Source organism: Culex quinquefasciatus, chromosome 2 (assembly GCF_015732765.1).
Source record: "Culex quinquefasciatus strain JHB chromosome 2, VPISU_Cqui_1.0_pri_paternal, whole genome shotgun sequence".
NCBI classification, from domain to species: Eukaryota; Metazoa; Arthropoda; class Insecta; order Diptera; family Culicidae; genus Culex; species Culex quinquefasciatus.
Window position 1 is genome coordinate 178,534,546 of NC_051862.1, and position 12,995 is coordinate 178,547,540.

At 38.0% G+C, this 12,995-nt stretch overlaps 1 protein-coding gene across 1 annotated transcript in view; it reads right to left on the reverse strand.

The window, feature by feature from the left end:
- Window positions 1–776: 776 nt before the first annotated feature.
- LOC6032662 overlaps window positions 777–12,995 on the reverse strand; it is a 96,296-nt gene continuing 84,077 nt past the window's right edge. The window contains 8 exon segments of the mRNA XM_038250954.1: window positions 777–876; window positions 942–1,261; window positions 1,264–1,423; window positions 1,425–1,769; window positions 1,771–1,998; window positions 2,058–2,196; window positions 2,199–2,448; window positions 2,450–2,639. Coding sequence (XP_038106882.1) covers window positions 777–876; window positions 942–1,261; window positions 1,264–1,423; window positions 1,425–1,769; window positions 1,771–1,998; window positions 2,058–2,196; window positions 2,199–2,448; window positions 2,450–2,639 — 1,732 coding nt within the window.

Consider the following 12,995-nt stretch of genomic DNA (forward strand, 5'->3'; position numbering starts at 1 on the left):
GACCGTCCTTGTCATTGTCGACTAGAATGCACACGATCAGGTCTACACAATCCGGGATAACCCGAGAGAATCTGTCGCTAAAAACGCGTCCTTGTTGATGGCAGCCGGGGTCGGATCGCAAATCTGAAAAGGTACTTTTCATCAAAATCTGAAACAACATGTTTGTTTGCATTAAAATTTAATAAAACTTGCGTGGTTTTCCGATTGATTTGTTATGGTTGATTCGAACGGTCAGTTCCGGGAAGTAAACAAACCTGCTGGAGTTTTACGTAGTACTCACTTCTAGCAGACACTTCTGAAAACAAACGATCCGGAAAACCACTCAATTGTGTCCTTAGTGTTTTTTTCCTCCTCCTCTGATCCCGCTGGACGGAAGGAGGGAACTTTTTTCTAGCTGCTCACGGGTGTAAACAAACGCAGCCAATACTTGCTGTGTTCATGGGAGGCAGTTCTATTTACACTCACTTTTGAAAACAGGACACACGAACGCGAAAACAGTGAAGATGCGGATAAACAATCGCGAACCGTGACGATCACGATGAAACGAACCACAACAATGCGCCGCAAGAGGAGTTTTGACGTTTCAAGTTTCAGCGTTTATCGCTGCGCGCGTTGGGCGAAAGCGAATATAAAAATACAAAAGAGGGAGAGAGAGTGAGAGAGCGTGCGCGCTTCATAGAATAGCTTTTCACAGCATACAAGTAAATCTAAATTCCGCATTTTTTATTTGAAAAAACACTCGAATTTGAAATCCAAGGTTTCGCAATTTTGAAAAGTTACAACAGATACAACAGTTGCCAGTTCTGAACGATCTTTTTGTTCAGCACAATTTTCTCGTACTTGCCGGTAAGGTTGCTACTAAACAGCACGAACTTGCTACAATTTCAAACCGTGAGTTTATCAAAACGGAACGCTATAAAAAAATCGACTTACTCTTTCACTCTTTGAACAGGTCCAGCTTGACGTGATCCCGCGTAAACGCCGTCACCATGTCCTGCCGCGTCAGCGCGTCGTACAGTTCATTCGCCCGGCACTGGAACTGCTCATTCTGCTGCTTTCCACTTTCGGTTCCTTTGATCCCAAACAGGTAATCCGAGGTGAAGATATCAATCGCTTCGTACATATCCGTTTGGGACTTGGACATCAGCATGTCCTGCAGTTTAGGCACGCGCAGAGCCAGCTGAATCAGCTCTTTGTATCAGTGAGCTTCGATAATCGATCCGATCACGTTGACCATCTTTTCAATGTCCTCATCGATACTACCCTCAGCACAGCACCCGACCGTGAGCTCGACTCAACCGCTAGCACTTCCGCCAGCACCGGGTACATTTGCACCGTTAAATCTTCCCAGTCTCCTTCGGTTTTTTTGAGCGCCGCGTCCTGCTCCTCGAGCCGTTCGACGGAACGTTCCAGTACCTGATGGAACCGCATTCTGGCCTTTGATGTGGTGCCAAATCTGAAGCTCCTTGGGGCGAACATGGACCGAAACGTCCATCGTGTGGTTAAACAAATCATGCAGGAAGTCATCACGCGTTTCCTTCAGCTCATCGACCAGTTCCTCCGAGGTCAGCTCGGTCACGATGGTTTCGCCCGTGATATGCAGGACACAGTTGCGCACCACTTCAGATTTCAGGTTCAACAGTTCGTCCCTCAGCCTGGACAAATGTGGAATGATAAGCTTCGGAGCGAGCATTCCCAGATCCAGCGTAAACTGGCTCATGTGCATTGCCGTATGGCTGTCGGCCGCTTCCACACCGAGCCGCCCGATCCTTGATCAACACCGGGTAGATCGAAGCGAAGCTAAACTCTTCGTACAGCAGCATCACGCCGCCAGCGATCGGCGCAATAGACGCTTCGCAGTGCTCCAGAATCTGCAGGATTCGCACCGGAAAGGACAATGTGAGATTGTAGCACTTGATGGCCGTACCCAGAATTTGAAATACGCAGTTCTTGACGTACGACTGTTCCAGCGTACGGTAGCAGATGTCGCAGATTACGCTAAAAACGAAAGATTGTGATCATATTAAAATAATTAAACGAAACATGTTCCGACCAACACAACAAACGACTCTTCGCAAACCGGCGGATCCCACAGCTTCTTCAACGGCAGTTGAAACAGATTGCACAGCTGCACGATGCACTGGTTCCACTTGTTGTCCCAGTCCACCACCTCAACCTGATCGTTGTCCTTTCGCCTCCACCCTTCTTCATCAACCCTCCAACACGGTCCATGACGTGAGCTTCGATGGCTTTCACGAGACCGCCGAGCAAGAACATCAGCATTTTGACCGCAGTCAGCGCCGGCAATCGGTCCGCCTGCGGCAGCTCCGATTAAACCAGCTCATCCGAAACCTTCTTCGCGCGGAACAGGGTCGTCCCCGACAGCTGGTCCGCATTGTCGATCGTGGAGTAGAACGTGTAAAACTGGTCAAAGATGCCGAACGGATCATCAGTTGAGGGCGGACCGGGCCGCTTTGAGCGCATCCGGAAGCTCGCCCGAGTCCAAAATGCGCCCCAGGCAATAGTTGTTCTTGCTGATCAGCTTGCTGTTGACCCGCGGGATCACCAACTGTCCATGATGGGAGTTTCCGGTCGGCGATGTCGGAACCACTCGCGAAGAATCCGATTTTCCAACGGAACGAACACAAAATTACAAGCAAAATTTGTTATTTTTCTATCTCTCTCAGACAGCTTTTTGTTTTGGCGGTTTTGACAGATTTTTGAAAGGGGGTTTGGTTATTTATGTCGACTGATTCATTAATTCGATTAAGTCGATCTATCAATGTTGCATACAAGCTGGAAAAAAAACTTGGATGGTACCAACGATATTGAAACACATGAAACTTTTTTATGAAAATGGTTAAGAATCGGTTTTAGTTAGTACAGTCCAGACTCGATTATCCGAAGGTTTGGGAAAAAATTCACTTCGGATAATCAAAACTTCGGATGATCGTACCACGAAAAAAAAGTCGATGCCTAATTTTTTATTGTCGAGCTTACCCAGTCACGAAATATTCTAACAGAGCTGATTCTGTCAGAATCCTGCTAGAACGGTGGAAAATTTCTGCTAGAATGCTGTAAGAATATCCAGCTCAGTGAGAACTCTGCTAGAATCCTGCTAGAATGTCGTGACTGGGTAAGTATGACCCCTAAATTACGTTAAAGTGATTTAAAACTTTTAAATCCAAGATGGCGGCCAATATGGCGGTGTTGAAATATTGAAAAAATGCATTTTATTATTTAATAGGCAATCAACTATTCAAAACTCAAATTTGATGTTTAACGGTGCACATCAACCAGAGCTTTTGCACCCAGATTTGTGTTACAGACATTTTAGTATCTTCAAAACTACGGGTACTTTCGAAATATTTTTTTATTCATCCCCTAAAGTACTGTCCACCAAGTAATTTACAGCAAAGTTTCATTAATTTTACAATCCCGTAGTTGCAGGATTGGGTTCGTAAGTTTGACAATTTTGGTATAAGAAGACAACAACTTCCTTCGTTGCTGTGCACCCTTAAAACAAGAAAAAGAAAAAAAACGAAAAAAAACAAATTTTTGTTTGTGATTCGATTATTCGAAATCCCATACAAACCTTCGGATAATCGAACTTCGGATAATCGAGGCTTCGGATAATCGAGTCTGGACTGTAATAATTAAACATAAAAATAAGGCCATGTAGTTGAAAATTTATGTCACCAGCAAATTTTTAGCCCGTTTAGGATGCTATGAAACTATGTTTTTTTTTTAACTAAAATTATGTCTATACTTCATTTAGATTAAAAATGCATGGTATATATATTATTTTCTGATTTTGTAGAAACAGTTTCTTCAGAAAGAATTTTGAATAAAAATAAATGTATATATAAATAGAGCATATTTGGAAAGGTCCTATGTACACAAACAACGTGTTACACGAGGTATTACACTAAAATTTTAACATGTTGCTCCCTAAAAACATAAGATCTTTCAAATAATTAATTCATAATCAGGAATATGATCAAATTCTTGCAGCATTTAAAATTTAAATTAACAATTTTCCAAATACTGACTATTTGTGAAAACATAACTCCATATTTTCGAACCAACAATTTGACAAATCGTCACCATTTCCCAAAAAGTAATTTAATGTTTCTTTATGGTCACTAAATCATCCTCGTTCATCCGGGATGCCCGAATACACTCGTAAACGTGAATTAAATTCATGATTTCATAAAAAAAAATCACGAATTCATGAAATTTATGCATGATTTCATGAAGTTTATACATGATTTCACGAATTTTTTTACGCCTTCAAAAATAAATCATAAGAAATATTCCAGAACTCATGAATTTTGTGCACGAATTCATGAATAAAATTCACGATTTCATGATTTATTTACATTTTTCATGAATTGTGAGCATGAAATCGCGAATATTTTTACGCCTTCATTTACAAATCGTAAAAATAATTCGAGATTTCATGAATTTGTGCACGAAGTCATGCATAAAAATTCATGATTTCATGAATTTTATGCATGAAATCATGAATTTTAATTCACGAGGTATATTTTTTTGATCGTAATCATGAATTTTTATTCGTAAAATCGTGAATATTTTTCACGACTTCATGCATCCATTTCATGAAATCATGAATATTATTCACGTTTACGAGTGAAATCGGTCATGGAAAGTCATGCATATTTATTCACGATTCCTGGATAATTCGTGCCCATTATGCATAGTTCAAAAATTCGTAAAGCAAAAATCGCGATATTCACGATTTCATGGTACGATTTGCATGATTTTCGGAAACCTTTTTTTTCCGTGTACTCGATTTGACATGCTAATTATTGTGTTGCTTCGCTAATGAGACTTTTCCGGAGGAAATCGAAAATGAAGAAGGTTTACTTTCTCGTTGTTTCAGCTCCGAGGTGGGTTTGGCATTTCTAATCATAGTTTGGTAATTATAAGCTGTCGAAATATGGGAACGAAATTTGGTAGGGTAATTAGTGGCAGTGCCTGTCTTCGGCTTAATCTGAGTGGGATGATTTTGGGGAAGTGAAAATCTATGTGGGTAATTCTCCGCCAACTCACACAGCAGTTGCCCCGACCCCTCTTCGATTTGCGTGAAACTTTGTCCTAAGGGGTAACTTTTGTCCCTGATCACGAATCCGAGGTCCGTTTTTTGATATCTCGTGACGGAGGGGCGGTACGACCCCTTCCATTTTTGAACATGCGAAAAAAGAGGTGTTTTCAATCATTTGCTGCCTGAAACGGTGATGAGATAGAAATTTGGTGTCAAAGGGACTTTTATGTAAAATTAGACGCCCGATTTGATGGCGTACTCAGAATTCGAAAAACGTATTTTCATCGAAAAAACACTAAAAAGTTTTAAAAATTCTCCCATTTTCCGTTACTCGACTGTAAAAAATTTTGGAACATGTCATTTTATGGGAAATTTAATGTACTTTTCGAATCTACATTGTCCCAGAAGGGTAATTTTTTCATTTAGAACAAAATTTTTCATTTTAAAATTTCGTGTTTTTTTCTAACTTTGCAGGGTTATTTTTTAGAGTGTAACAATGTTGTACAAAGTTGTAGATCAGACAATTACAAAAATTTTGATATATAGACATAAGGGGTTTGCTTATAAACATCACGAGTTATCGCGATTTTACGAAAAAAAGTTTTGAAAAAGTTGGTCGTCATCGATCATGGCCGTTCATGGTCAACCGCAACAGACACGGACGACGAAACAAAGAGAAACGCAAAAAGTAATTTTTTCAAAACTTTTTTCCGTAAAATCGCGATAACTCGTGATGTTTATAAGCAAACCCCTTATGTCTATATATCAAAATTTTTGTAATTGTCTGCTCTACAACTTTGTAGAACATTGTTACACTCTAAAAAATAACCCTGCAAAGTTAGAAAAAACACGAAATTTTAAAATGAAAAATTTTGTTCTAAATGAAAAAATGACCCTTCTGGGACAATGTAGATTCGAAAAGTACATTAAATTTCCCATAAAATGACATGTTCCAAAAAAATTTACAGTCGAGTAACGGAAAATGGGAGAATTTTTAAAACTTTTTTAGTGTTTTTCGATGAAAATACGTTTTTCGGAATTCTGAGTACGCCATCAAATCGGGCGTCTAATTTTACATAAAAGTCCCTTTGACACCAAATTTCTATCTCATCACCGTTTCAGGCTGCAAATGATTGAAAAACACCTCTTTTTTCGCATGTTCAAAAATGGAAGGGGTCGTACCGCCCCTCCGTCACGAGATATCAAAAAACGGACCTCGGATTCGTGATCAGGGACAAAAGTTACCCCTTAGGACAAAGTTTCACGCAAATCGAAGAGGGGTCGGGGCAACTTTTCCCGATTTCGTGTGAGTTGGTAGAGAATTACCCATGTTTGATTCATTAATATTTGTTAATTAAATTTTGTTCACGAGGAATAACTCATCCAAGTGGAAACTTATTCCTTAAAAACAATTCACCAACATATTTAACATATTTTCTCTTATAAAAACTAAACTTTTTAATACCCGATTGCTATCCTCTACATCGATTACACAGTCAATTCCAATTCAGCTTGCTTTAATCGTGGTTTGCTGCTCAATTAAAATTTACCAATCTTTCGAACACCGAATTCCCGTTCCGGGAAAGCCCCGAAACCCTGTTTCCCGGAGTGCGCCAGACTGCGGCAAATCGGGTTTTCCAACAAGTGAAACCGGCTGTGCCCAATAAAACGTTCCGGTTCTGTTCCGGGCTCACCCTCTGGGGGGAACTCCAAAATGCAACGCACTTCTGGTTCTGGCTGCAGATCTAATTGGTTTGCCCGAGGCCCCTTTGGGGGAGAGAAACTGTTCGCTTTTTTGCCCACTAATTATAATGGGAACAACCGATTTGGGTGGGAAATTTGAAACTATTGCTTGGGAACGCCAGTTGGACATGCCAAACTTTTGGGGGTAGGGAAAGGCGGTCAATTTTGGGTGCTTATTTTGAAAAAAATATTGATATTTGTTTTCAATTTTTTAATTGACTCTTGAAGCTCCAACTATTTTTTTTATTTTTTATAAGATGTAAGGATTTACCCATAACCAAACTTGAATCACAATCCACCTAGTTGCATTTTATCAATTTTTGCGTTGTGTGTGGGAGGCTTTAAAGTGGTCAGCTTCAGTTTGGCAGAATGGCGTACTGTTGCTAATAACACACTGCAAAATGTGGGATCATGTTGCTAGTGCCGGAAGTGGCCTCCAATGAATATGCTGTTGCGAATGCAGGCGTGGATTTGGTCCACCGAGCAACATAGTGTACCGACGAGAGATACAGCAATATTTGGGACCAACAGCTGGTTCCCCCATAATGGAGTGGGGCAGGTGCCGAAAAGTGTCGAAAATTGTTCTACTGGAATGCAAAAGCAATGCAATGAAAGATTTCTCCGAACCTGGTGAAAGCGGTTTTGGGTTGATAATTGTGTAACATTTATGTTTTTTTTTTTGTAAGTTGTATTTTCAAATGCAAAATGAAGAGATTTGGATTTATTTATTTATATACCGTCATTAGGGGTGAAATTGGGTCATCGAAAATTACTGAAATTTGTAGCAGCATTTATTCAGCTCTTTGAAAAATTATTACAAAAGAGCTAACAACTAAACTTACCCTAAATTTTTATTCGTTCAAAATATTGGCAAAAAACAATGAATTTAATAATTATTAATCATCATTTTTCAAAGGTAAAAAAAGTAGAGCTAGATAATTTCATGACCACAAAATTTGCCAATGTGTCATACCTTTGAATCAGTTTTTATTTAATTTTTTTGTAAGCTTAGTTACTTTATATCGTTTTGTTTCTGTTTACGTAGAAGGTTAATCCTGGCGCACTACAAATGTTAATAAAAGACAAGATTAAAGCTAGGCGTAGGGTTTGATTAGATTAAATAAGATTAGACGTAGAATGCTAATACTTATGTATTGTCATTTTAAAAGTCATTCGAATTCAACGGGTAATTCATCCGCGAAACTCGTTCGCTTAAGATAAAACAGTTTTGTCAGTATCAATCGATATCGTCAAAAAACAATCGCCCCTGATTTTTGGAGAATTTTCTGACTAATATTTCTTATTAAAATATTTAGATAACGAAGATTGAAGTATAGTCAATACTTGAATATCTGAAAGCCTTGAACAAGTTTTTTTTTCCGATAGTCGAAAATTCAGATAGTCGAGTCAGGAAGAAAGAGAAAGAGATTGAAAAAGCGTCATGATTGTCGGAGTTACCTTCCGATGGAAAAGAAAATTTTACGAAAACAATCGACTTTCAAAAGTGCTCTGAAACGACCATTCAAAATTAGATATTAGGCCTTCTGCAATTAAATTAAATTGGATGTATTGGTTTACAGATATGAGCTAATAACATTGCTCATAGCTGAAAATCGATTTTTTTCAGTTTGGTAGAAACCTGGATAGTGAATAAGCTTGCGCAAATATTAAAAGAAGTCGAATTAAAAAAGCTGTTAAAGACAATTTTATGGGAAATTGGACGAGCTTTCCAGTAAAAATATTTACGTAACTGAAAAATCAAGTCTGTCATATATAAATATACAGCAATTCCCCACGAAAACAGCATGATTCGAAAAAAAAGTTCTCCGATCGGGCTCAAAATTTTTCTGGGGGTTCCTTGGTCAAAATAATCAGACCCGTTTTTTTTTTGTTTGGCCTCTAGAGGGTGGTCCGAAAAATGCCAATTTTCGTTGATTTTCACAAAAACCACTATTTTCAAAAAATCATAGCACCGCACCATTTCAACCGATATTAGCTGTCTTGAGCGCAAACAAAAGGGATAGGCTTTTAAGAAAAAATAGTTGAAAGTTTCAAATATTTAGCCTAACATTTGAAAAGGTCAAATGAAAACTTAAAATGCTCCATTTTTCGGACCACCCTAACACGGCGTAGGTCACCCTAGAGGCCAAACAAAAAAATACGGGTCTAATTATGTTGACCAAGGAACCCTCAGAAAAATTTTTAACCCGATCAGAAAACTTTTTTTTTCGAATCATGCTGTTTTCGTGGGGAATTGCTGTATAAACATTTTTATTTTTAAACCCACTGTAACTTCACAAGGATTGGACATAGGACAATGGTCATTATGGAGACTTTTACGTAAAATTATCTGGAGAATCAATTCCCACTTTCGGTTTTTAAAAATTTTGATGTTTAGAGTCTTTTTTTAACATCGATGGCGATTTCCTCAAAAATGTTGAACGAAAAAATCGTGACATTACCTTCAAATTTTACTTTTGAACTTAAAAATTTGAAAATATCATGGAAATGGTGTGTACTTTTCTTTCAGTGTATTTTTTTTCTAGAAAGCCCGTCCAATTTCCTACAAGTTTGTGTTTAACCACTTTTTGATACGATGCAACGGCTTCGAGATACAGTATTTTTTCAATGACAAAATACGCCCCTCTCAAATGTCATATTCGAGTACAATTGGATCCATATACACAAAAATAGCTTATATAGGCCTAGGATAACAGGTCTACATAGTTTCTTTAAATTCGGAGAGGGTCGGGTACAAAAGTACCAGAAAAAATCCTGATTTGAGCTGGAATTGCTCAATATGGAAAAATCTTTAATTTTGAAAATATAATGATTTAAGAAAACACACACAGTTAAAATTTGCTGGAGCCCTTGCAATAATTTTCAAAAAAAAAAACATGACTTGGATTATTGCCCATTTCGGAATTTTATTTAAAGGTAAAATGTTATCATTCCCCCTAAATACATTTTAAGTAACAAAAAGTAATTTAAAACATATTTTTTCGGGGTATCATCATCCATTATTTACAACTTTGATGAGGACACCAAATGGATGAAAAAATCCTTCAATAGAATCAGATTTTAGAATTTTCACAAAGCATTTCTGATGGGACAGCTGCCAAATTTATACGGAAATTGATATGGACAAACTGATGGTGCAAAATGGCTTCATTGGACATACGAATGGCACCCAAAAAGTTTTAGCCAAATTTATAAATACAAAATTCAAAATTTAAAAATGGCTTATTTCCTAGAAAAATGCTCAGATATCCATTTATTTTTTTTAAGTTTGTATATTTTTTTAACAATAAGTTCATCTTGAAATAAATTAAATTATTTGCTTGTTTTTTTTAATTTTTTGAAGCCAAATTTCTTTAAACTTTGAATAAAAAAAAAATGTTGATTGATTTTACGGTTAAGTCAGTGAGTTAGTTCGTCAAAGATCCGTAGTTCGATTCCTTAGACTACTTCGTATTTAATTTTTTGAAAACATATTTAATTTGCTAAAATTTTGTTGTTTAATCACTTAAAATTTCTAAAAGTTAGCTCAGTTTTTAACTAAATATAAAAAAGAGACTTGTGGAAATAATCATTAAAATTTGTCAAATTTTCGAGAAGGCATCATTATGTTCTTCTTCACTTTCAAGAATACAAAGAAGTCCCCCCCCCCCCCCCCCCACATCACATAATCATCTCTACCCAGATATGAATGGTCCATTTGGTCCCCAAGAATGTTGGACACGTAGGTCTCTTCGTCATTATCCACGTGACTGTCCCGTGTTGCGACGTCATCCGGAACGCAAAAGGGACTGCTGGGCGAGGCTACCACCGGCGTTAATCCAATGAATGTGCCCAAGCTCACACACGACTTAATTACTCCCACACGGGATTGAACACCTTCGCAAGGATGAATACGACAAATTTGCGTGGGCGGGGGAGATGGGTAACATCGTTAAAATATATGTTGGCACTCGATGACTTCATTATGAATTTGGTCTTCGAGCGCTAAACTATCTATCTCCCCGTTTGGACGGGGGTCGTCGTCTTAGAAGGTTTGTTTCGAGGAATTCCAGGTGGGAAGGATTCTGACTTGTGGCCACGTTCACTACATTAAATAATGAACAGAGGGGTGGAAAAGGGTTTGTGTGTGTGGGGTGAGGTTGTTAAAATTTAATGGTTGCTTCTGTAATGGAGGATATCTGCAGGACGTGTAAATGACAAAAGTAACGCAGATTATGTAAAACTTTCAGAGAAGAAGGCTCAATAAAAATATCCTAAGAATGCATGATTAAAAATTCTTATCAATCCTCAGGCTATAACACCTTTATCCGAAATTTGTTTACTTCTGCAGTTTTAAAGACTAATATCATCATTTTTTTAAGTTAGGTTAAAACCCGAGTAAAATAAAAAAAAATAAACCAGTTTTAAACCTCAATTTATCGCTTGAACGCTCGGATAGTGATTTTGACTTTTTTCATCTTCCAACCTTTAATATTTGACCAAATTGGACGATTTAGATTCAGCGGTTCTCAACCTTTTTCGACCAATTCCCTCCTTGGATTATTTCCAAGACCTTCAATTATAAATTTAGTATAAATTCACAAAAATCATAGTATTGGCTTTAATTTATGTAGAAAGATAAAATTTTGCATAACAAAATATTTTTCTACTCTTGCAATAAAAGAACAAATTCACAGCGATTTGTTTTAAAAAAAATTCATAAATGCAAAAGTCTAAAGAAAAATTTAAACAGCCAAAAAATCTTAAAGAAAAATCTCTTACAAAAAACATTAAGATAAGCTCATAACCGAAAAAAAAACTATTTTTATTGGAACACTGTGAGCTCTGTAAAGAAAATAACGAGTTGATTGTAACTGTCATCGTTCAAGATAACAAACAAAAAGAAACAAAAGCTAATGAATAGTTGATACAAACACCACTCTCCAACGATGTGTGAAAAAGGGCAACCAGAACCCTGACCGACATCCCAAAATGAAACATTGATTACTCCAATCATTATTGACCTGAATAAGCATACACAATCCCTTTGTAGTTGAACATTGGCAGGAATGTTGCTATTTTGGTCCCCGGGAACCGACCCTCGTTAGCCCTTCATCGGAACACGAGGGTGTGGGTGCGTGTGTGTACGGTCATCCATTAGTGCAATCAGGGGATCATCCCAGGTCTTCCGAAGCTCTGCCCCCGGAGCTCGGTGTTATGAACTACGGTGTTCATCTTTTGTGGATAATGGTTACCTACTCTCTCCCTCTATTGTCCGAAAAAGCTCCCGGACTTTCGAGAGGGGTTGTGTGGGTCGGATTTCTCGTTGTAAACCAGTTCTAACCTCAAAGTGCTGTACTTTGAACCCTCCCACGTAACGTACGGGAACAACAAATTTTGCCAATTAAGAACTTTTCCAACTCCTTTTTTGGGTTGAGGATTAATACCAGGAAGTTTGATGGGAAGGATGTGAGTTGAAGCAGTACTACTAATAAGTATTATGTTACGCAGTTCTGATCAATTGGGCATGTTTGTATTATCAGCTTATCAGGTTACTTTTCGATACTAAAGGCGTTGGTTTTGGTTGAATGAGAGCCACTCTGATGCAAATTTAAGAAACTGTAAATTGAGAGCTGGGATAGTTTTGGAAAGATAAATGCAGAAAATGTCACATTTTATAACATTTTTTGCAGCAAGCCCGAAGATCACTTTTGCCCGCGTGTACACATTACAGCGATCTGCAGTTCTAACCAACACATATAATGCTGGCCCGTCTCCAAGCAACACTCCAAAGAGAAGAATATGTTGATGCTCTTTCAATCTCATTTCATCAAGCGTCCATGGCGCGGTGGTAGCGTGACGGATCAATTACCAAGAAGTCGGTAGTTCAATCCTCGTTCTGATAAGGGTTTTTTTTGTGAAATACAACCAAAAAGCCGTCGGTAATGTCGATAATTATCGGTAACGGGCAAAAATGTCATTCCCCTATATCGCAAAAAAAGCATGAGGACAGATTTCATGCAGAATCTGATATACTTTCATGCCACCATGCATCACAATCATGCGACCGCCGGTTGGGTGTAGGGGCGGTACGAACCCTTCCATTTTTGAACTTGAAAAAATACGTTTTTCCAAAATTTGCAGCCTGAAATGGTGAAATTTGAAGTCGAAGATACTTTTATGT